Source organism: Saccostrea cucullata, unplaced genomic scaffold (assembly GCF_032062105.1).
Source record: "Saccostrea cucullata isolate Sc308-1 unplaced genomic scaffold, CSIRO_AGI_Scuc_v1 ctg823, whole genome shotgun sequence".
NCBI lineage: Eukaryota > Metazoa > Mollusca > Bivalvia > Ostreida > Ostreidae > Saccostrea > Saccostrea cuccullata.
The window spans coordinates 81275-107721 of record NW_026927536.1 but is presented as its reverse complement, the minus strand read 5'-3'; the positions used below and the strand labels follow the sequence as shown (position 1 = coordinate 107721).

At 34.5% G+C, this 26447-nt stretch overlaps 1 protein-coding gene across 1 annotated transcript in view; it reads left to right on the top strand.

The window, feature by feature from the left end:
- Window positions 1-26447, top strand: part of LOC134274737 (multiple PDZ domain protein-like) — a 71598-nt gene that overhangs the window by 26599 nt on the left and 18552 nt on the right. Inside the window, 19 exon segments of the mRNA XM_062756972.1 lie at window positions 734-869; window positions 2661-2894; window positions 4523-4602; window positions 4875-5048; window positions 5390-5779; window positions 6194-6442; window positions 6815-7507; window positions 8053-8169; window positions 9503-9589; window positions 10003-10026; window positions 10867-11110; window positions 12473-12648; window positions 12650-12702; window positions 13732-13830; window positions 14725-14954; window positions 15167-15294; window positions 17732-17842; window positions 18001-18078; window positions 18440-18530. Of these exon segments, the coding sequence (XP_062612956.1) occupies window positions 734-869; window positions 2661-2894; window positions 4523-4602; window positions 4875-5048; window positions 5390-5779; window positions 6194-6442; window positions 6815-7507; window positions 8053-8169; window positions 9503-9589; window positions 10003-10026; window positions 10867-11110; window positions 12473-12648; window positions 12650-12702; window positions 13732-13830; window positions 14725-14954; window positions 15167-15294; window positions 17732-17842; window positions 18001-18078; window positions 18440-18530 (3394 nt within the window).

Sequence of the window (26447 nt, the reverse complement as noted above, 5' to 3'; positions counted from 1 at the left end):
TTAGTCTTTAATGAAAGCTGCATAATTATTGGCATTCCTTCTGTGTTTATCCAGAATGACATATGCTATTGCTCATCAATTTTGAATAAGGGCAGATTCTTGCATAACTTTATTAGATCATTTATTTATAAAACTGAGTGTAGAGTTTTAGACCATGGTACAACATGCATTATGATGAAACTTGTTCATTGTGAAGAAGGTGATCTATAAGTTTTACCTGAATAGCTGAAAGACTGATTAAAGTGAAATGCAAAATGAATGTAACAAAGCAGTTTGGACTTTATCTGTAGATTCAGTATGTTTTATTATACATAAATTGCATTTTTATTTGACATCTTTTTCCAATCCATCTGAGGATCATCTGACTCGTCGATCTGTTTAAGATTTTGCTATCCATTCTCTCACACCATTGTGAGAAGAGCACAAACTTTCGATCATATATTTTAGCTTCTTCTCTAAAATATTGGAACCAATGTCAAACAGAACTTAGTGTATAGCTTATGAGGTGAAGGGGCAATGTAGGTCATGGCTGTACTTTAATTTTCAAGATGAACTGAACAAGGTCAACGATATGTGAAAGATAAATATATCATATGGTTAAATCTTTGCTTGGGTGTGAATTTGCAACAGAGCACCTTGTGGCACGTATGAATGACATAAAGGTGGTCCCATGTTTTAGAGAGTGACACTCACGGGTGAGGAATAACTTGTTCATTCTTGTTACTATTTATAGGTGGATAACCAGCCTCTACATGGATTCACCAATCATCAGGCAGTGGAGGTCCTGCGTAACACAGGTCAGATGGTACACCTACAGCTGGCTCGATTCCAACACGGGCCAAAGTACGAGAAACTCCAGCAGTATCTAGGTGTGTGAGGGGCTTAATTAAGAAATATTTACTTGGTTTAAAATCAAATATTTCTGTTAAATAATAACCTTGTATACTTTGTTATCCCGCTTCAGACAAATTTGTAGATTGCTGATTGGATAAAGGCTGATCACATGACGCCCTGAAATTTTCCGTATTATGTCTCCGTCGAGGTGTAATATGAAAATCGGGCACGCGATTCCGTTCGAAGCATTGTTATTGTAAATAAAATGGCGGCAAAGAAACGGTTTACGTAGGTAGTTTAGTTAAATTTCTTGTTACCGTAACGATATTTAATGTTGATTGTTATTGGATTAAAACTTAATATTTTCATAATATGCACAAATATTTTTTTTTATATTGAAAAAGGTCTTCAGCGGGATAAATTCGTAACACAGTCAGTTAGTGACCTAATACGGATTCTTACCCCACCTCTGTCGATTTTTTTGTGAAATCCTGGCTTACGATTGGTTGAAGTCTGTCACGTGAAGGCGGTGGATTTCTTATACCCGGTCAGTTGTAAATCCATACCCGGTCAGTTGTAATCTATACCCGGTCGATGTATTACGTCACAAACACAAACGTGACGTCATAATAGGCACAGTATAAGCGTGATGAAGGATGTTATAAACTACAGATAAAACGTAAATGTTACATCGGTGGGGTAAATTCGTTACATAGTCTTTTAGTGACAGGGTATGGGATGATACCTGGTTAGTAAATTTCATACCTGACTCGGCTCCGCCTCGCCAGGTATGAAATTTACTAACCAGGTATCATCCCATACCCTGTCACTAAAAGACTATGTAACTAATAATACAGGGTGTGAAATGGAAATCCGTACTGGGACTCGGCTTCGCCTCGCCCAATACGGATTTCCATTTCACACCCTGTATGAATCCTTATTAGGTCACTAACTGACTGTGTAACTAATAATATTTTCCTCCCCCCCCCCTCTCTCCACATTAGTTTAATTTCAGAAAATAACTTAATTTCAAATACTGTGTGCTTAAATTGTACTTTTTTGTCATAGTGTATATTTTTTTCCAAATTTGGAAATATTTCACATGGATTATTCTTCACAAATTTTTTCTTTCCATATCCTCTACAAACTCATAAAAGTGAATGAAATAGCTAAAAGACTAATGGGTTTGGATATGGCTATTTCTTTTTAGCAATTGTCCAATCTTACATTATTTCCTAAGAACAACATGGAATAAAAACAAAGTGAATCACTAATTTTGCTCCAGGTTATTAATATTTCTACGAATGTAATAAAAGTTAATTTGACGAGATAGATAATCGCAGTAGAGTATCATGAACATCTTCCAAGCACGGAGTAATTGCAAAAGAAGCAAAAATCAATACTTTTATGATTTATATAGTCTTTCATGTCTTGTGTCTAACCCATTATATATGATTTATGGTGTAAATGTATTGCATTATTAGCAGCCCTCCTTTATAGAAGAACTAGAAAATACACCTGGACCGACTCATGTGCATGCAATATGTAAATTAGCGGCCAGCCAATTTGCTTTTGCAGACACATTACTAAATTATCTATATTGTCAGATGATAGATTTTTTTTAATATAAAATCTATATCCTGCAGTTTGATGTAGGAAATGATCAATTATGAACAATATTGTAAAAAAAATTGCCTCATCTTATTTTTTTTATTCTGGTATCTTTTGTTATATTTATATTCACGGACATCTGCACTTTTAAAGAACTTGTCTCTTTGTCATTGAATTGATCACTGAATATGACCTTTTTTAATTTATATTTTTAGCTCAGCCCCCCTTCAACCCTCAACAAGGAATGGTGGTTGCCCCTCCCCCTCCCTCCCAAATGGATGGCCCTGTGATGCCCCCCATGGATGGCCCAGCCACCATTACCTCGCCTATGATTGAACAGCCCACTCAGGCTCGAATGGTGAACCATATCCAACAAAACGCTCCCCTGGATCCACCCAGCCAGCAGGTGGAGCTTCATGACATAACCCTCAGCACAGACGAAGATTATTGTGAGTGATAACTGAGACATTTTATTTAATTGACAAATCAATTCACTGTTAACAGTAGCATTGTGTTTGTCAACCAGGTATGGGGATTACCAAGTTCATTTTCGAGTATACAACTAGAAGATGAAATCCTGTTCATATGCCCTTAAAATTCAGCAGCCTCAACTCTCTTTGAGCCAAGGCCATTAATTGTTGCTCGCAGCTTTCCCGTATAAATTATGTAGTTCAAATAAATACCTGAGTAAGCCCCATGATGGCTTCTCTGTTCCAAGTCTTCTCATTAAACTATAACATTTTGTGCCTGAAAACATTCAATTATGTGAGTGGTCTAATCCGGTATTGGAATGCTGTCATTCTATTACTTTGTACAACTAAGTGTGACTACGGATGATGATCACCCGAATAACAGAGAAAATAACATTCTGTACGTAAGACATCAATTCTGAGGGAGCATTCCTTTACTCAATGAAAAGATAGTGCACCCGCTACCAAGAAATGAATAGGAATTTGCTGTGTCACAGATTAGGATAAGACATTTTAAACATTTATGGGATTTATTGCATGCTTGGTTTCTTTGTTTTATCTCTAACTAATTCATAAAGTTGATAAGCCTAAAAGAGAAGGCATTATAAATATTGATGATAGGAATTCCATTAGTTTTAAATGTTTTCTAATCTACTAAAAAAAAAAGGCCTCCAGTAGGATTTGGCTCAATTACTTCTCAAGGAGATGTCAGTCTGAGATTAGAAAATCTAAAAATTTTATTTTTTCCCTGGGAAAATTAATCTGACATTGAAGTGGATTAACAATTGATTGCTGAAGAACAATAAAGCTGATCAATAAACTCTAAATGTCTGGTAAAGAACAGAGAATTGTCTCTTTATCATACAGAGTTCAAAGAAACTGAAAGTGTTTGGAGTTTTCTGTGATAGAAAAAAGCCTGTTAAAGGGTTAGCTTTGAAGTTGACATAGAAAGTCTATTTATCTGTTGAACCCACCATGAACTAAAAAGGCTAACATACTCTTTTATTCCTTTTTCTTTTATACTCAAAGCTGTCATTTTATGGATGATTTTAAGGTCTAATTGATATTCATGCTGAGTCAGGTGTCCTGATTTTTTTACCCTAATTTTTTGAAAATTCTGTCTTTTTTTTTTTCCCTTTATTACTGTATAGTAAAATATGAAAAAAAATATAGACAGAATAATTTTCTTTAATAACTTTTGATTGTCTGATTACATAAATTTGAAACATTAAAAATTCTACCACAAAATGATTGAATATTCCTTACTGCTTGAATTTTATGAGACTATTGAATGTGGTGTTGGTGATACAAATGCTTTCAAGTGAAATTAAATACAAAAAGTTTGCTAAAACTTCAATATGAACCAATATCGTGTCCCTTGGCTTGCATGTACCACAAAATTATTAGATATCGTATAATATAATGTGCAGAAATTTAGCATGAAATGAAATGAGATAGATAAAGAAATGGATTGAAAGAGTACCATGTTTTCTCTACTACAATAGTTGATGCTTCATCTGCCATGAAATTGAAATTTTGTCATCACATAGTGAATCTGTTAAATTTTTGATAAAAGAGTTAAGATAACTGATATATATTTTTTTTAGCTGGTGATTTGTCTCCAGATGTAGAAGAAGCCATCAAAGCATGCTGGGAACCAATAGTTGGCAGCGAATTTGAAGTTGTGGTAAGTATTTCATAAGAAAACAGGTGTCCATTTAAAATAGTGATTATAATAATGAAGCAGTTTGAATTTATTGCGTAAAACAAAACAATTTTGCTTTAATATGATGTAGTTTGCTAATTTGGCATCATGATATTTTCCAAAATTTATTTCAAAAAGCAGAACTAATATGGTTGTATAGGTGAGGGATAATACTGTACCTTTTTAGCTCACCTGAAATTCTTGCATGTTGTAAAACAGTGCACATAATTAATTATTGTATATAATGATTTCAGGTTGCCCAGCTGTCCAAGTTTCGTGAGGGGGGAGGCCTGGGTATCAGTTTGGAGGGGACGGTTGACGTGGAGAAGGGGGTAGAGGTTCGGCCCCACCACTACATCCGCTTCATCCTCAGTGACGGTCCAGTGGGCATCAATGGCCACCTCAAGAGTGGAGACGAACTGCTAGAGGTCTGTATAAGTTACAATTTAGTAGTTGTCATGCAGGTTCTCTTCGTTTAATTGTAATAATTTGAAGTTGAAAATATTCAGTAACTTACCATGCATTAGTTGTCATGCAGCTTTAATTTTAATGACTGAAATTTAAAAGTTTCAAAAACTTTAAATTTTGTTGAAAAAAAATATCACTGGTGATTATTCAAGATGTGTATATGTACTCTACATCTTTTAATACTCTACAAGTTGTAATCTATGGTTATCAAGTCATTTACAGATACCATTCTTTAAAAATTCTCCAAATCTTGGTCATTGTAGAAACTTAATTTGTAATGTTTGATTTTTGTTCTTGAAAGGTAAATGGCAGAAGACTACTGGGCCTGAACCACAAGGAGGTGGTGGGAATCCTCAAAGAGCTTCCTCAACATGTACGTCTCGTGTGTGCTCGCCATAAAGAGACTGAAAACTACACTGACCAGGAGAAATTAGAAAACGGTTATAACTCGTACCTTCAATCAAACTATTCAGGTGTTAACGAGGTCTCACCAATCACAGAGAGACTTGTGAAAGCCAAGTCAGAGAACACACTGGCCTCGACAGATGATAGTGTTCTCCAGCAGCTGATGAAGAACAAATCTCGGTCCTTAGAGGAACTGACAAACTTTAAAATGTGGAGCTTAGAACCGGTTGTGATAGAACTCTGTAAAGGGGACAAAGGTCTAGGGTTCAGTATCTTGGACTACAAGGTATTTGTAACAGACTGTTACCTTTTATTTTACATTTACAGTGCCAGGGATAAAAAAATTTTATTTGTTTTAATTTAATTCATTATATCCTATAAGTTCATAATACATTTAAAAACTACAGGGAATGAAAAAACCATTGTATAAGAATGAATTCATTATAAGTGGGTTTGCTGCAACCATGTTTTACTGTAATTTACAGTGTATGTAATCATAAACGATAAAACTATACATTGTTTAACATTGTATTGACCTTAAAAATGTTGTTCTGTAAAGACTATAAAATACCTTGCATTTTCATTGAATTGTATCACAAAGATCTCAGATTTGAGAAAAGAAAGACTACTCACTTAATAGAAATTACTAAGCTTCTGCCTTTGAAATGAAGGTATTAATAATATTTTTTTTTCCGAATAGGACCCAGAAAACGTTAGCAAGACTGTGATAGTAATCAAGAGTTTGGTCCCGGGGGGCGTGGCCCAGGTGGACGGACGTCTCCTTCCCGGGGATCGACTTATTTTTGTCAACGATGAAATGCTGGAGAATGCCAGCCTTGACGAGGCAGTGGACGCCCTGAAGGGGGCGCCAAAGGGGATCGTTAGGATCGGGGTCAAGAAAGCTCTGCCTCTGGGGAGCAGTGAGGCTCACCAACAGGCTGAACTTCAGGTAACAGGAGTTTTGAATGTGTTGATGTATATGTGCCAAATAATTGAATTGTCTGAATGCAAGAAATGCTTGGAAAAGCTTGTTTTTTATCTAATAATGCAATTTAATCTTTTCAGTGTAGATCACTTGAGTTTGGTCTTTGTTTATCTGATGGTACTTAATATACAGTTTATAAATTTAAGCTGTTTTATCAAGTGGTCATTTTAGAAAAAGCTCACTGAAATTTTTAAAATCTTTATACAATTAAAAAAAATGATTTTTTAAATAAATTATGTAGTAAAAAATTCTGTATGAATGCCAAACCATTTGATCTGTTGTTTTATAATCAGCTTGGGATTGTTTAACCAAGAGTAATTTCCCTTCCCTTGACAGCATTCCACCCTTCCCTTCCCCAGTGTGGGTTACACAGAGCCCAGCTTCCTTCCATCCCCTCCTTCTCAGTTCACCACTTCTCCAGAAAAAGTACAACGAAAATTCACTGAACAATACTCCTCTGCTGAGAATGTTGCCCATAAGCAAAATGACAGCTTTTATGAGAGTGATGAGGAGATAACTTCTCCCAGAAAGAACAAGCCGATTACCTCCCCTCGCAGGAGTCTTGACCGGCGCAAGAGGGAGTCCACAGGATCTAATGTTTCCTATGAAAATTCACAGGTGTTGCTGGAAATCAAAAACAGTAACATCCAGAAGGACACTGTGCAGAAAAAATTCCCCGTTCCCCAGCCTCGGTCCACGTCTGTTTTACAGGACTATGTCAACAACATGCCTCCAGAAAATCTGCTTAGCCTCACTCAGGAAAAATTACCAGCTGAAGGTAAATCTCCCCTTGAGAGCCCCAGGTCGGAATCTCCAGCAGATTATGAGAATACAACATTTGCTCTGCCCACTTATGAAGAGGCCATCTCAGGGGATCCTCAGCCTGATTTTTTCAACATGAGTGACCTTGACCTCCCAGCAGAAGCACCACCTGTGCCTCCCAGATCAGAGTCGCAGGAAGAACTATTTATAGAAACTGAGCAAATCCTTAACCACACCCCTCCTGATGCACCATCTGATTTTGAAGAGGTACTGGTTTTGCATTCTTTGATCCACCTGCATGTTTAAAAATTGTGTTTTAAGCCCTGTATGTACATGTAGTTCTGTACTGTTAGGATTATTGCTCAATGATTTTTATTGATTTTGAGCTTTTGGCGTAAATATTCTTTTAAGAATTCTAAATTTTGGTGAGTTGAACCTGAAATGGTTTTGTAAATTTTTTGTTATAATATCCCTTACATTGACAGTAAACATGGTGATGTAATCCATTTTTTTAATTAATAAGAAAAAAAAACCCGATTGTTTGTAGTTCTTCCCCCCTTTTTTCATATTTTTTCTGTGAATTAATCTTGTCAATCTATGTGTGTTATTTAAAAACTGAAATAATGCTTTGAGGGAAATATGTCCAAGAAGAATTTTAAAAAGTTTAACAAGACTTAGCTTACCATGTGCATGAAATAAAAACAAGTGTTGTCATGGTTTTGGCCTGAAATTTGTTGAACTCCTTACCATAATTAATCTGTGTCCATTGTGTTGTGTTGCTCTAATCCCTGTGTGTGGTTAATTTCTGACAGTCGCCCAGGAGTGAAAAGGGAGGGTCGACCCCTAAAAGGACCCCTCCCCCAATTCCTCCTAAGCCTAAAGTAGTGTCGCCAAAAGTGCAACAGATTGTTGTTAAGCCAGCAAGCAAGGTAACCCCTGACTAACAAAGCGGATTATCTCCCTTGCCTAATACATGTACCAGTAATATATGCACCTGGTCAGCACAAATAAAACTAACCAATTTTTATTTTGCCATTGAAAAATTCTGCTTTATGAAGTGAAGTAGAGACGATTTGATTTTGTTTCAAAAATAAGATTTTAGAAAATATAAATTTATCTGTACAGTGGACCTTCAGATATCCGGACGCCAGATATCCGGATGCTTCAGTATGCGGACGCTTTTTCATCGGAACGAAATTTTTAAATGTTATTTTGTCTTGTTTAACTGGTGATTCAGATATCCGGATGCTTCACATATCCGGACAAATTGACTTTGAACCAAAGCGTCCGGATAAATGAGGGTCCACTGTATATTTATTACGTGGATATTAGTATTTCGATTACAATGTTATTTACAAAATTAGGGGCAGAATTTTTCTATGAAATATGGATGTGGTATTTTTCTTAAGTTGTAGTTTTCACAATAGTAAACACATAATTTTAAAGTCTAAACATAATGGAGTAGAAAAGATTAAAAGTAGATAACACTCCTTTAAAAGAAATATATTCTCAAACATTTAGTCTTAATTTAACATTGCTTTGTTTGAATTCATTGCTTTTTAGATGGATCTACATATATTTCTGAAAAGTAGTTTGTAAGGAATTAAGACTTAATCCATGTAATTAAAGTACTAAAAAATCAGTAATTTCAAATATGCATCCCTTCTCAAAGATTCAGACCTCCATATCAGCATTAATATTGTTGTTCTAAGTCCCTGATCTATATAATGAATGTTCATCAATTATTTGCATGCATATATTGATTAAATGCCTAATACCTTTAATGTATTTTTTACTGGTGACAGGAACTAAAACTAATACTTCGTACACCATGATTTACGCAGCGGATCTGTATAAAGTTATTGCATTGTTTTTCTTTACCTATATGTCAGTGCAACTTTAGCATGAAAAATTTAGATAAAAGTACTGTGTCTATAATCAAATATCTAAATTTCAGTGACTTTATTTGTATACATTATAAAAGTACTGTGAAGAACTTAGCTCAATTTAATTTCATTAACATTAATTGTACAGTGTCTCATCTGATCACTTTGTAAATTAATGTATCCTACATGTTTACATTGATTTTAATTTTTTTTTCTAAAGAAAATTTATATGATGAAGATTCTTTATTTTGTGAAATCCAATATATAGATTAAAATTCGGCATATTCTAAGTAAAAGTTTACCAAGCAGATAATTCTTAGCTCTGTAATATATATGACTAATGCACTTTTCACCTACAGTTCTTGGTATATTTTAGGACACACCCCCACCCCCACTTCCAGTTTCCTTACCACCAGCTCTTGATGAAAAACTTCACCACACTGAAGAGGAACTAAGCATTAAGGTGGGTCATTAAAATCAAGCTCTTCAACTCTTAAGTAGTTGAAGCATTTTATTTTTCAAAGTTCCCTTCACAGTCTGAATTTCTGGAAGAGATATTTAATTTATATCTATAATATAGATAGATAGAAAACAGATCATTGAAAGCTTTTTACTTTGGTTGTATCTGATCAGCTATTGCCTAAATTGACTGTAAAGAACTATAATTTATGTCAAATCTATTTCCTGTATAAAAATTCAGAATGATCTTATTTCATTAATATTCTCAAAATGTTCATGCATTCACATCCAAAATGGTTTCTAATCTTATATATATGCTGCTTAAAAGTATGCTGCTAAACTGAATGTAAGGTCAGATGCACTGAGGTTTCAGAGTCCTTCTTCATATCTGATTAACTCTGCTTTGATAATATATAGATAATTAATCCCAAACGAGTAAGGGTAAGTTGCATTAACAAATTGACAGACCTTGATGTAAGACTTGCATGTGATATATGAATCACTCTGGCTGGCATTTCTATTTTTAACGCTTTTTCGCAAGAATACAGAGAACAATACTCCAACTTACATCACAAATATAAAGGAAAAGATGTACTAAAAATATTGTCTTGGTAAATTTTGTACTATGGTTTTTTATGTATTTTTCATAAAATATAACTATTTTTTATTGATATGCAGCATTTATTTAGTAGATCAGAAATTTCTACTAAATGGTATATAACTATAAATTGTTATCAGAAATTAGGTATTATATAAAGCATGATCTGTACCCGCCCCAACATTGTACTTAAAAAATATCATAAATGGAATTAGGCATGTAATGATATTTATTGAATAAATCTCTCCTAAAAATATATACTGCATTCATGCCAGCATGCTCCATGTATATTTCTCTTAAACTGTTCTACTGTATTCTATGAATTTTGCAAAGAATCTGAGAGACATTAATATATTGTGTGAATATTGACGCACATGTAAAATATGAACCATATGCAACATATTGATGGTATGTAGGTAATGAGGATTAATTTCTTATAGCCATGCAAAAATATATGTATATTTTCATCATATTGTATATTAATATGTAATTTTACAGAGCTGGATAACAATAAATGTTGACAAAATGATAAAAAATGAAAACTTCGTAAATTTTTTAAAATGCATCATAGCTTTCTGAAAAGAAAAAAAAATCGAGTTTGTGATCATTTCAGGTATGAACCATACATTTTGAGATATGTCAAGATAATTTGCATAATATGTGTTTTTTTTCTTCCATACCAGACCAGGCATCAAAAAACAAACAGTGTGGACAGCCAACAGTCATCCTCATCAGATCAACCAATCACAAGTGACCTTACAAACTCTCACTCACCATCCATTATAAATACAGCCAATCATATCACACCTCCCTCCTTGTCACCGCTGTCTTCACCACGCCTAGCCCGCACATTGTCTGGAGGAGCAGATTCACTTCCTGTGTCACTGGAGAAGGTCATCAAAATCAAAAAGGCTAGAGACCCTCTGGGTAGGTCCCATTGTACTCAAATTTTGTAGATTTCTGTCATAATTTTCAATGAAATAAATGAAAAAAAAAAATTAAGTGAATACTGGTATGATTTAATGCAACTCGATCTATGTTGATTGGCTAAAAGAATTCTTCTTTCTTTCAAACATTTATATAATGATCTAACTACATGTAGATGGTTTATTTTAAATAAAAATGCGCAGACAAGTTCTATTGAAAAAGGCTATTTCCACATTGAGAAACCGGTCAAACTTTTAGGTCTGACTGTGGAAGATAAAATCTTAACCTATTTTCCAATAAATATACAAAACTTTGGTGCTCTCCGGTGATCATTGAAAAATAAACGGCTTTTTTTATTTTGATAAATCTTGCTTCACGGAGCATGCTCCATTTTGGCACATTTACATTTCAAAGACTATAGATTAAAATTAGAAATTGCACAACTGTAGCGCAAAGAGATTTATGATATTTTACCTATCGCTGAAGTATGCATGAAACGTCACTTAAAGAAATTTTGAATTAAATTGGAGGGTATATGAATGTGTTATAGCCATTTATAAATGATCAACACGTAAAAACACAGCCAAAAATTGGAACGTCATTGAGCGTCATGGAGCACTGCACTGCATAAAAATTATGTGTGTAGACAGTAGAATGTCTTAAAAGAGATTAAAATTTTCAAGATGCTGCCGGAAATTTCCTACACACACAAAGGACAAAAGTTTTCAAATGATTGTGACTTCATATATAAATGGAAGGATTAACATTTTGAATGATTAACTCCATCGATACTTCAGTACCCTCTTATCGCATGGACGTTGTGCCTATATGGTTTTGCAGTTTTCAAACCTGATCAATTTACTGCATAGACGTTTTTAAAGATCTCAAAAATATCCGAATCAATACAATCCGAATTAGTACAAAAGACATTATAGTAGAAAGGTAACATGTCTTCATATAGATGTTCAATTTTAAAGTAGAAAAAATGAATTCTTTGAAAAATTCTTCAGAAAGGAAAGATTTATAAAACTAAGTGCCTAGTTATGAAAGCATAACGGATTGAAATCTGGTTGTCACGTCGCCTTACGTTAAGGGATTGCTCCGTGAATCCTATGACATATAGTAAAAATCATTGTAAAGTTTGAAAATTTTTCTCTGGACCTGATTTTTTACATAGTAATAAACAAAATGTAGGAATTTATTCAGACATAGGTCATACTTCACAGTACATAATAGATTTTCCGTAATTCAATGTGTCCGCGAACTTTTCTAACAACCCTCGTAGATGGTTTATTTTAAATAAAAATGCAGCATTAGTTGAAAAAGGAATATCTTGACATTGAGAAGTAGAACTATTTTTAGGTCTGACTGTGGAAGCAGTTGATAAAGGTGCTAATGGCTGTATGGTGAAGTCTCTAAACAACTCAGGTGCAGTCAGTAAGGATGGCAGGATAAAGGAAGGGGATTATATTGTGTCGGTCAACATATAGTGAGAATTCATTCAATCTTTAAAAATTTTCTTCTCTGCTCAGGGTATTAAGGGCCATCATATAGTTATGAGCCTCGCTACAAGGGACTAATCTTCCAGAATTGTATAGGGGCCAAAAGGATGTTTCACTGTGTTAGATGTTTGATATTTTTGTGTCTATATATTAAGGTCACTCAAATCAACTAGATGACATTGCTATTTGTTTTTGTCCATCATTGAAATATATTTACATTCAGTGTAATTTTCTTTATAAAATCCATTAGAAATCCACGACGTTCAAATCTCTATAATACACACGAAACCTTGTTAGAATACACAGTAGGAACTACATGTATATGCATTTTCAATACTTTAAGAACACCAAAATGTACACTGTATTGACACAATTTCATAGAAAAGATTAACCCTGTTAATTTAGCGTAAAAATACAACAAATGTGCGTTTAAAATTAAATGTCACTTTTTTTCCTCGCAATGTTCGTTTGCGTTATTTGACTTTGCAAGTCACAAACGGCTCTTATGTTTATAAAGCACACCAGTTTTGAGGGACGCTAAATTCACATAAAAAATTACCAAAATAGACAATCATGAAGAGGAAAAATTAGAGAATGTAAATATAAGCATTGAATTCATATTTTGGGATGTCTTCGGTCCTATAACACACCTGGCCATACCGACAAAATATAATAACGCGCTCACGCGCGGTATGATAATTTGTCGGCACGGCCAGGTGTGTTATAGGACCGAAGACATCCCAAAATATGAATTCAATGCTTAAGTGAAAATCTGAAGACACTTTCATCTGGAGAAATGCATGGATGAAAATTGTTAAACACATATTCAAGCATTTTCAGATTAACCATTTTAGGAAGCCAATAGGTGCCAGGTTGAAAAATTTTTTATCTGACAACCACTACAAAAATAATTGGCAGCAGCCAGAAATTTATCTTATGGCTGCCTCATGATTTCTGGTGGCTGCCAAAAAGTTATCTAAAAGTATCTATGAATATAAAACATTTTTCTACCTGGCTTGTACTGGCCTCTTTACCATTGATAATTGTGATCCACTGGGAAAAGTTTTTAATCAGGGATTTAAAGCTTAAAACTAAATTTGATTTTTTTTATTATTGTAGTGTGGCTTACATTCCTAAAGAAGATGCTGCTGCCTATCAGGAAACTGCTGTAAACAAACCCCCCACACCCCCTCACCCCTCTATGATGCCCTCTCCCAAGTAAGTGACCAATATCAGTTATAGTAGAGCTTCTAAAATTTATTTACTGCATTTGCCATAGATATTCAGGGTTGTGGGTTAAGCATGATGTTGAAGTTTTTTTCATGTCCTGATTCTTTATATTTGATGCTCACAAAAGGATATTTCCGAAACATTATCGGTAAGATTTAGAAATGGTTGGGTGTTTTTATTGCAGTTTATAAATAATCATCCAAACTTCCCTGATTCATTTCTCTGCACAGTTTCAGTTCTAAAATCATATTCTTTTACAATCATTTTATTCTTTTTTATTACCACCGGTATCTTAAATATGATGCCCTCTTAAGATTTTTTTTCTTGAAATATAATTGTTCATGTTGTATTTCCTATCTGTAATACCCAGTATATACATGTATCAAATATTTCATCACATTTCAAGGTGAAAAAATCCTTCCCTATCTTTACTTTTATCACAAAATGTTTATAAAGATTTTTAGATACTGGTAAATAGCCTTTCTGGATGTATAATTGAAAAAGTAATTCACTGAAGCAATATGTAACTGAATTACTTTCTTTGGTAGCATTTACTGTAGTTCATTGGCACCAGAGTGAAATAAAAATCTAGATTTTTCACCTCATTTTATGCCATTTAACATTTAGAAAGAATTATCAGAAAGAAATAAACAAGGACAAATCCATATATAAAAAATATAAATATAAAAATGATGATTTTATTTAAAACAAGTAAAATTGATATCAAAGTTGAGATTCAATAGAGTGAAATACGAGTCTGTCGAATGCTCACATTAAAAGATTTTTTACAGTACAACATGGTGATATTCAGATAATTTGTAGGAGACATGCTTAGTCAAGAAGATATTTAATTTTAAATCACAATTTTAATTCACATTACAGTTCCAATCTGTCCCCCCTGGCCTCACCCAGGAACCTAAAACCTGAATCTTCCCCCGAGAGGTCCCCCCTGAAGAGCTCCCCCCTACAAAGGACGTCAGAGACTGTATCCCCCAGGGTTAAGTCCTTGACCTCCGATGGATCCCCGGCCACAGGAAATCAGACGTGGGGACCCCCTCGAACTGTAGAGCTGGAGAGGGAACCAGGCAAAAGTTTGGGTATCAGCATAGTGGGTAGGTGTCCTACATGTATTACTATAGAAATACTTGATATAATGATAACAGAGTTACAGCTAAATTAGCTTTTTCTGTGATTTTCAGGAGGTAGAATGGAGATGTTTAATTTACAGCTAGATTAATGTTTTTCTGTGTTTGATTTTTAGGAGGTATTTATAATAATGATATAAGAGTAACATAGAATGACATTTTCTGTGTTTTATTTTTAGGGGGTAGAGTGGACATGTTCAATGTTCAGACAGAACAGATAATCTCAGGAATCTTCATCAAACATGTCTTAGAAGACAGTCCAGCTGGTCAGAACGGGACGCTGAAAACAGGGGACAGAATCCTGGAGGTCAGTCTGCTCTAGTGTTCATAACTTTACAACAATTATACGCTTTTAAATTTTTTTCTGTTTTTTAAGGCCTTGCACCAAATAGCAGGTGCCCTGTATTTGTCAGTAGCCACCATCAGTTTGCTCTTTAATAAGTAATTTTCAGTCTTCAAATTTTTTAATTGATAGTTAAAATGATTTTTTAGCTCACCTCGACGAAGTCGAGATGAGCTTATGCTATACCCCCCGGCGTCGGCGTCAGTGTCGGCATCCCGGTTAAAGTTTTAGGAGCAGGTCCATTCCCAAGTAACTATAAGCCCTATCTGGACCAAACTTGCATGGATGATGCATCTAGGGATGGACTCTACCAGACTTGCTTCGGATGCTGGATCTGACCTACATTTTCCAGATGACTGACCAGGTTAATACAGGGTTCGACACAAACTTTTTTACATTGGTGGACCGGATGCTGCATCTGCCCTACATTTTACAGACGACTGACCAGGTTAAAGTTTTTGGAGCAGGTCCATTCCCAAGTAACTATAAGCCCTATCCAGACCAAACTTGCATGGATGTTGCATCTAGGGATGGACACTACCAGACTTGCTTTGGATGCTGGATCTGACCTATATTTTACAGACAACTGACCAGGTTAAAGTTTTTGGAGCAGGTCCATTCCCAAGTAACTATAAGCCCTATCCAGACCAAACTTGCATGGATGATGCATCTAGGGATGGACACTACCAGACTTGATTCGGATGCTGGATCTGACCTACATTTTCCAGATGACTGACCAGGTTAATACAGGGTTCGACACAAACTTTTTTACCTTGGTGGACCGCAGGTCCACTTGTCAAAAATTATTGGTGGACCTTCTCAATATCTGGTGGACCTTAGTAAATGTTTGAATTGTTTGGCATTAATTAAAACTAACTTTAATACATATGTATTACCGATTCCAGTCAGACTATAAATAAAAAAAAGCATAAATCTAACCAGTCAACATGCAGAACCGAATCAATTAGGTTCTGGTCAGATTTTTTTTTTCAGAAATATTGTTAAACCTATTTTAATAATTATCATTAAGTTACAATGGTGAAAACCTGCATTTATTTTGCTTCCAAAGGTAGATTAAATTTAAAATTCCAATTATTATATAATTAGTTTGTTCAAATATTAAACAAGTAAATTTTTCATGTATTTATGACTAGATCATTTTTTTTTTACTACGATGCAAAACTGAGATAGATACCTGTATGTGTATTAATTATTTTTCTAAATTTATTCAAATAAGTAGTGATATAATGTTACGTATATTAAAAAAAAAACAATGAAACTGCAGATTAGTTCATCAGATGTAAATTACGCCTATTTGAACATCTATTTAAAACAAACAAACAAAACAAAACAATGCATAAATGCAGTTGTCAATCAATTCTAATTATCTCCAACAGTGTGCATTCAGGCGTGAAGCGATTTCCTGTTACCCAGTGTAATTTTCACACCTTTCAGTGCAATAAGTAAACAGAGGAGAGGCTGGCTAATTTGGCACGGATTTTTCATGCTTCTTATTCAAGGTCCGTGTTGAATGTTCTTGCGTCTCAATATTATTGTTAATACTGGAGTTATCAACTTTACATGTAAAATATATCGAGTTGTTGGGTCCCCCTGATTAACTTATAAACATTATTTACATGTATACCTACATGTACATGTATTTATTTCTTGTAAAATACAGGTATGGAGGAATTAATAATCTGAGTTACGGATTTAAGAAAAAACCTGGAATTTCACTGTTTTTTTTTTTTTTATACGGTGTTTAAATTTCAAGTGGACCGACAGTCCACCTAGTGCTGAACATTTGGTGGACCTTCCAATTTTTTGGTGGACTCGGGCCGCCGGTCCACCGTTAGTGTCGAACCCTGGTTAAAGTTTTTGGAGCAGGTCCATTCCCAAGTAAATATAAGCCCTACTGGGATCAAAATTGCATGGATGATGTATCTAAGGATGAACAATTGAAACTTGCTTCAGATGCTGGATCTGATTAACATATTCCAAACGAATAATCAGGTTAAAATTTTTGGAACAGATCAATCCCAATGAACTTTAAGACCTATTTAAACAGAAATTGCTTGAATATTGTTTTCAGAATAAATACTAACTGTTAAGAAAATATGATTTTTGATTTGCATTACGTACCGTAAACTGATAACATTCGTGGAGGTGAGCTTCGTAATCTTTGATTACCTATGTTTAAAATATTTTTTTCCATGTTTACAGTACATGTATTCCATAAAGTTTTAAAAAATGAACCTTTGATAAGAGGTGTATTTTGAGACAGACTTGTCAAAGAAGAAAATGAACAAAAACTCAGAGTGAATTTATGAAGTGTATTATATTTAATGGGTCTTAAATGCATTGATGATTTTGATGTTTATATATTCAATCTAAATTATAGGTGGATGGAAAGGATTTAAGAAATGCTGCTCATGATCAAGCAGTGGACATCATTCGTCATGCCAAGTCTCCTGTCAAATTTATTGTGCAGAGTTTGTGTGATCCGGCTTGTGTAAGTTCAGAATGCATAAAAAAGCATTAAAAAAAAGTATTACTAGTATTTCTCATAAACAAATTTTTATGTGCAGCAGTAATATTTTTTACCTTTAAAATACTTTAAGACATTTAATCTTAAAATTATGTATATATTGCTGTATTTTTTTTTTACAGCCCAGGGACTTGGAGAATGATACAAAGTCGGTACATTCTTATGATGAAGCTTCTTTAGCAGCAGGGCAAACATATCAGGTACACTGGACTACTAAATCATTTATTCTGTTGCTAAAATGATGTATTGTCCTAAAGACCCAGTCTCATAATGGATTTATTCAATTTTTTGGTAATACATTGTATGACGTAAAAAAATTATATAGGACAGACAATACTAATCTAGACTTATATCACATATAAATGGAATTTTTAGTGAGACACAAATTTTACAACTTTCCTTAAAAATATCATATTCAGTCTTAGTGATCTCAACACCCTCACATTGAATGCCAAAATGAACCATTGCTAGCACTAATTCAAGTTAGATTTGATTTAATTGGCTATTTCCCTGTAAGTTCTGAAAGAATTTTTTAATCAGAAAATTATAATGATTTTTCAGACAGTAGAGGTACCTTTACTGGAGTCAGTGGCAAATTTGACTAAAGACCACAATGACAGTGAAGAGGAAGATGAATTTGGTTACACCAAAAGTAAGTCTTCACCAGCTTCCACTAACAGGTCTCCCTTGTAGTTAAAAGATGAAGAAAAGTTATGATTTGTTTGTAGGGAATTATTTGCTTCACCAAAGGGGGTAACTGGGGTTACTTATACAACTTTATAGATACATAACTTGTCCCCCTGTTTGATAACTGTTGCGAATATGTTGTGTTGTCAAGGAGTTGCCTCCCTTTAACCATGTTTAATGGAATGAAAGAGAGAAAGTTTAAATTCAGGACATTGACTAATAATGCCTCATAAAGAAATCAATATTAATTTACAGTCCATAGAGAATATTTTACTTTCACTTGAATTCTTGATAGTGAGTAAGAGCCCATACATTAAGTATTTGCTTGCAACTTCATGTTCATTCTCTAAAAACAAATGAGAAGGCCATGTTATTTTCCAACCTTTTACGATGTTAGGTGCTGAATTGAAACCTTGTCATTAAAATAATTTGACACTATAAAAATTCTGATAGTCAAAGTCATCCAATAGTTTAGATTTTAAAGGAAATCGCAGCAGAAAATAGAATCTGGGCTTTAAAACCACAATTTTTTTTATGTCATCTTGAAAAATTGAGTTTTTATAGACTTTGCATAAAAATCATATACAGTGTATTGTAATAAAATTCATATAAACAAGAAAAAAATCAGTCACAAAATGATTTAAAAAGTTATATGAAGTAATAGCATAAAAACTGATTTAAAAAGTAATATGAAGTAATAACATAAAAACAAATGCATACACAGCAGCAAAAAAGTAGTTAGTATTAGTGCTGATGTCACAGATGCATGTTTATACCCCCCGCTTGAAAAGCATGAGGGTATATAGTAATCGGGATGTCCATCCGTCTGTTACACTTTGGTGTACCCATCTCTTATCCCCAACTCCTCTCATACCACTGAATGAAATTTAATGAGCCTTTCACAGAATCTTTATTACATATTTCCATTGCACACCTCCTATTTTACATATTATGGGTTTCCCATAGCAAAACATGGACACTGCCATTACATTCATATGGGAGGTGGAAGGTATCATTTAATGAGCTCATTGCTCACAGTACCTTTAGTTTTTTAGTGCAAGGACTTTGAAAAATTTGACCCTCACTATTGTTTTTGTTCTCTTTGATGTATATGTTCATTTTCTTCATCAATTAATTTTTAGACACCCTCCCATACACACACAAACAAAGCAAACATATTAAGATAAGGTGCATGCAATTCAAAAATAAAAACTGAAAATTTTGTATTGTCATAAAAAAGTCACTGACCTTAATAAAGTTACATAATTTCATAGGATTATTACAGAATACTCAATAGTAAATTTTCCACAGTTGTCAATTTTCTGTCGTAAAAATGTTTGTCACATTGCGACAGCAGGCAGACTCTTAACCAAATGTCACATAGTGTTACATAGTCAATGTTCAAAAGAGATAATAATATGATATAAAATGGTGTTCGATTACTTGTACTTGAAATAATCTCATAATATGCAAGAAAAAAAAGGGCCAAAATAATAGAATATTCATCTAGCATTTGCAGTTCTAATTATTGTGACAATCTCAAATGAGGACAATGCAATTTGATTTAAATTTTAAAATATACTTGTAATACAGCCTCTGGCATAAATGTGGACGAATTTAAAATCAATAAGCCTATGTGAAGTTCCAAGTAAAATAGAAAACTAACCAGGAATAAATGCTAGATGGTAGAAACTTTTGGGCTGATATACAATGCTGACAGATGTCTGGTGCTTGCTGTAGCCTGGAGCTTTTGTTTACAAACCTAGAAATATTGTGGGGAAATGGATTTAAGTCAAATATTGTGGGGCCACTTAATGGTTTATAGTGATTCTGAACAGTATAAACAGCTAAGAAGTAATTACATGTGTTTAGCTCTGCTTCATATAGGCTGTTCCAGTAAAGTTTGCATCTTTTGTCTGTTGTCCATCTGTCATTGTGTCTGTTTTTAAACATTTAACAAAGGTTTAAGGTAAAAAAAATGGTGGAGGTTTATATAAAATCTTAAACATCACTACAATTTAATGTGCAACATAATACTTAGGGCTAATCCCTTGTCTATAGGTGAAGAATCAGAACTATACATGGGGCTAATCCCAGCAGACATTGAATGCAAAAAAAAATCATGTCCAGGCCTGATTGAAATAGAAATAGAAGGCAGAAAAAAAACATGTCCAAGGGTTGATCTTAGCAGACATGAAAGGCAGAAAAAATCATGTCCAGGGCTGATTGTAGCAGACATTGAAGGCAGAAAAAAAATCATTGCTGATCACAAAAAGTATCAGAGATAGAGTAAGCAGTGCTTGGGGGCTGATTCCTGTACATGTAGGCATCAAAGACAAAGCTAGTCATACAGATCCAAGCAGGCATCAAAGAGAGAAAAATGCCCTGGGTTGATCAATCAGTCATGTTAGATAGAGTTAATAATGCCTGAGGCTGAGTCATTGAAAAAAAAAAAGAAAAACTTCACCCTGGGCTGATCCAAGCAGGCATCAAAGTCAATGCAAATCATGTTGGGGCTGATTCAAGCAGATTAAAAACAGCAAAATCATGTATGGGCTGACCCAAGCAGACAAAAAAGCAACAAATCAAGCCTTGAGCTCATCCAAGCAACCCTTGGGTGACCCAAACAGGTAGAAAACAAACCATGTCTTGGGGCTGAACCAAGCAGGCTTAAAAAGCAACAAAGCCATGCCTTGAGCTGATCCAAGCAGGCAAAAAGCAACATAACCATGCCTTGAGCTGATCCAAGCTGATCCAAGCAGGCAGAAAGCAACAAAACCATGTCTGGAGTGACCCAAGCAGGCAGAAAACAAACAATGCCTCGAGCTGATCCAAGTTGGCTCAAAAAGCAACAAAACCATGCCTTGAGCTGATCCAAGCAGGCAAAAAGCACCAAAACTATGCCTTGAGCTGACCCAAGCAGGCAAAAAGCAACAAAGCCATGCCTTGAGCTGATCCAGACAGGCAAAATGCAACATAACCATGCCTTGAGCTGATCCAAGCTGATCCAAGCAGGCAAAAAGCAACAAAACCATGTCTGGAGTGACCCAAGCAGGCAGAAAACTAACAATGCCTCGAGCTGATCCAAGTTGGCTCAAAAAGCAACAAAACCATGCCTTGAGCTGATCCAAGCAGGCAAAAAGCACCAAAACTATGCCTTGAGCTGATCCAAGCAGGCAAAAAGCAACAAAACCATGCCTTGAGCTAATCCAGGCAGGCAAAATGCAACAAAACCATGCCTTGAGCTGATCCAAGCAGGCAAAAAGCAACAAAACCATGCCTTGAGCTGATCCAAGCAGGCAAAAAGCAACAAAACCATGCCTTGAGCTGATCCAAGCAGGCAAAAAGAAACAAAACCCTCATGAAGGTAAACGAATCAAACACTTGTCTAGCAAAGATGATTAAGTACAGGTTGTTACAATTCAAGAAATCCCCATAATTTTGCACTTGGATTGAACAGAAATTGTGATTCTATATAATTATTATCCTGTTGGGGAAAAAAGGTTTAGATCAAGATGGTACATGTGTATTTCAAACTGCTTCTCCTTCTCTGAGGTTTTATCTAATTTTAATGAAACTTTGTAGATATATAGATCTCATGCAGGAATTAGATGTTCTATTAAAATGAGCTCTTCCTCTGTCTTCTTCCAATAAAAAATCTTATCTTTTTGAAATTTAGGAAGGAATTGTTCCAAGCACCTCCTTTTTGAGGACTATTACAAAGTCTAAATTAAGGGAGATATTGTCATTCCAGAGACTTCTGGTTTTGATTGATGTTTTGCTAAAGAGAAGATTTGTAGCTTTTGTCATTTAAAGGATTTTATTATCTTTAAGCTTAGTAATAAAAGGCATGCAGGTATTTTTTATTGTCATTTATAGGCATTTTACTTTTAAAATTTAATTAAAGTTTACAGAGAAAACTTTGTTTACAGCCTGAAATTTGTGTGAAATTCACAAGAATGTTAAAATTGAAAAGCTCCATCTTCCATTACACATCAATATTATTGGCTAGAAAATTTGTCAAAATGCGAGCCTCTGTGAGTCATGTATTGGTGCTATTGAACTCGCAGAACCGAGAACGATTCCTGCCGACGTCTGATGTCTGGGGCCATATCTAATGGACATACCATGTTTAAAGAGTAAAACTCCACCACTTCATCATTTTCCTGAAAATGTGTCAATTAACGGTGATGAAATATTATGTCCTACTTTTTAGCACACTCAGTTTGCATCAAATATTTTTCAAGAAGTCTTTATTCACCATAAAATAGAGTAAGATCAATATGCCAATATTATATTAGTTCTGCCAGAAGCTGACTTAGACAATGGAATTATGACGGTTGCAGATCAAAATTTCTCCCTTTATTTAAGAGCAATCAGTTGGTTGTTCTAATAAAATGCACATTCCTGGCCTCCAAATCTGTTAATTGTGCAATGGAGTGGGAGTATGATTACATGTAATCTTGTTTTATAATGGACCCAGTACACCGCGGCTGAGTTCAGAAGAAAATCTGCGTAGGAGAGAACTGCAGCCTTTTTCTTTCCTTGCCATGCTGTCTATTATAGTAAACTGGAAAAATAGAAGTAGTGCCAGATTTTTCTTCTGCTAAGCTGGAAGTTTTCAGTATCGGTAAAGATCAAAATGATACTGAGAGCTGGGGGAAATTAAACATGTGAAAAAAAACAAAGGGTAATGAAAAGTGTGAAGTCTACACAGAAGTCTTGTTTGTTTTCAGTGTGGCGTTAGAACAACAAAGTGCCATTAGATTTCAGTTTGCTTCTGTGTTGATGTTTACGACACTGGGTTTATGAGTGAAAGCAGGGAGAATTTTTTTTTTCCCTTGTGGAAGGTTTGGAAGCTTTCTGATTTCTTTTAAAGAAAAAAAAATTGTGGACAGATTTAACGTTTTATCTTCAATTAAGTAAAAAAAAAATTGATTAGAGACCAAAACAGATTGTTATCTACAAGACGTTGGATTTCATCTTTTTGGGTTTATACTGAAGATTGTAAACATAAATAAACACTTGTATGGAACAGATGGGAGCCATTGATTACTGAAAGATGAAGATAGGGAGAAAAAAAATATGAAGTCACTACCAACCAGCCATTATTGATGACAGAAATTATTTCACAAATTCCTCCGGGAAAGAGAAAGATTCGCTGTCACTGCAGGCACAGGATTAACCCTCAGATCCAGCAGAAAGAGATAAAAGGAAGACCTTTTTTCTCTCTCCATATAATATCTTGACATCCATAAACCCTGACACTTGCAGGAATATGAAGTTCAAGATCTGTGTAATGTAGATGCTTGTTTTTCTAAAGCAGATACTGATAATATAAAGATTTGTTCTGCTGCTGCTGCTGCTGGAATTTAATGGATTCATTATCACTTTTTGAAATTAATTGACAACAAAGGTGGATTTCCTGACAGGCACATACTGAGGGTGTGATATTGTATCCGAGGTTTCATTTGACTGGCTCTTTAACAACATTTTCTGCAAGAAAAAAGAAATTCCTGGAGAACTTGGAGAATTAGCGCTGGGTTGTGCGACGCCTGATCATTTTATGGATTATGATAAATTGAGGGAGTCTGATTCGCTTCCAGTGGGACCCTTTATTGGACTATATGACAATTTTATGCCCAGTTGGACAAATTTCTGAGAGATCATAAAGTGATATAACAGCACAGAAATATTATCCTCATAAAAAGGCAACGGGGGTTAGATTAAGTCAGGATTTTCTTGTTATTCGCAGACTGGCATCAAAATTCAGTACCATGCTGTATAGTAATCAAATAAGAGCAGACATCAAATGGAAATTAGACTTGGAAATTGATGTATATAAATCTCTGTAACCTGGATTTCACTGGAAACATTTAAAAACTTGGATTTTACACAGGGGAGATAGATAAATCTCAACTATTATTTTTTGTGTAAATGGCCTGAGAGTGTATGTGACATTTTCCTCAGAGAAAGGGACTGGATTGATGGTAGAGCGTATGTTCAATTGATTAGAGTTCATTTTCAATTTAAAACAAATGTCAGTCTCCGTTGGATTGACAGCGTGAGAGGACTTGTTGACATAAGGGGGATCGGGAATAGAATGTAGGTTGTACATAGAAATCAATAGTAAATAGCATGTGAAGAGTAGTGGGTAATCAGGATCACAAAGCCCAATACTAAATGTGATCAGCTCTAGTCCATATGGAAATGATGCAAATGCAACTCCATCACCATGCTCAATAGAGCCAACCAAATATGAAATTTGAATATATATGAACAATCAGATAGAATTTCGATAATTCAGTTTATGTTGGCCCCAGAGCATCTCCTGCTAAAGACAATCGGAGTAACATCAAGCAATCAGTAGAGGGACATCGGGGCAGTATAAGAAATGAGCTGAATAATATGATATTGTTTCTAAACAAACAATGTGTCCTTAGGAGATGACAGACTTCTGTCAGTGAAAGGAGAGGATTTGTAACCAGATTAACTGTGTTTCCAATGAATCTTCACATAAATGAAACACCGGCTGGTAAGTTTTACAGTGTTGTGAAGCTAGCACATCATTATAAAAAAGTAATGAAATCTACTGTACAGAGTCATAAAGCTAGTATAAAATACAGCAAGATCCACTGTACGATATTGTAAATCTGTGTAAAAATCAGTGAGTGCTACAGTACAATATTGCAAAGCTTGCTTGTGACTCGGTATAAAAATCAGCAAGTTCTACAGTACAATATTGCAAAAGCTTGCTTGTGACTCAGTATAAAATGAGTGAGATCCATTGTGCAATTTAAAGCTTGCATGACATGACTCAGTATAAAAATCAGTAAAATCCTTCCACTGTGCAGTATAAAGCTTGCATATTACTCAGTTTTAAAATCAGTAAGATTCAGCACACATTATAAAGCCTGAATGTGACTCAGTGTAAGATCCAAAAGTAATAGGAAGAATCACTATGAAATATGAAGCTTGCATGTGACTTGATCAGTACAATGTATAAAAATCAGTAAGCTCCATTGTACAGTGTTGAAAAGCTTGCATGTCAGTTTAAAAATTAATGAGCACTACTATACAGTCTTGAAGTTTACCATATCGTTATACTCTGAAATGTAGTCTAAAGTGAACATATCAATAAGTTCTATATAACAATGTAAAGATAGCATGTTAGTTTTTAATCTTCAAGGTAGCGTGTTGGTATAACATTTTATCTAACTGTCTTGACTTTAAGATGGTAATAAGATTCTTTTTACATAATGCACTAAAGCAAGCTAGTGTACTTAATTTCTAGCGACTAAATCAATTGCATAATGAATGGAAAATTGTTTGTACTGAGACATAAGTAAAGGTTAATGTTTAGAACCTATTAAGCTTTCCTTATTTGTACTGAAGCTTTGGTAAATAACATGAAAATTTGCCAAAGACAGTGAGTACTTTTTTCCAGGAAAATGTGAATACTGCATTACTGTGAAAGCTGGTTCCACATTTATACCATAATTGAGGTGCCCAGAGTTTGTTAAATTAACTCACACAGCATCTTCAATTTTTCAACTGTAACACACATTTATATATGACAATATATACGATTGAAAAATTAATTTTTTTATATTTTAATTGAAAATTCAAATTTTTGTAGAGAACAATACTCTGTTGGAAAGCATTGCTTCCACATTTAAACATTGTTACTAGTGCCCAAAGTTTTATTGTAATAGATTAATTCACACAGCATTATGTCTTGTCTATCGCTGACGTCTATATGACTTGTCCTTAATAAAGCACTCATTTTCAGTTCATTCAGTAATCGTTTAAATCTCTCACATATACGTTTTTATTTCATGTACACTTCAAACTTCAAATGATTTTCAGAAAACAACTTAAA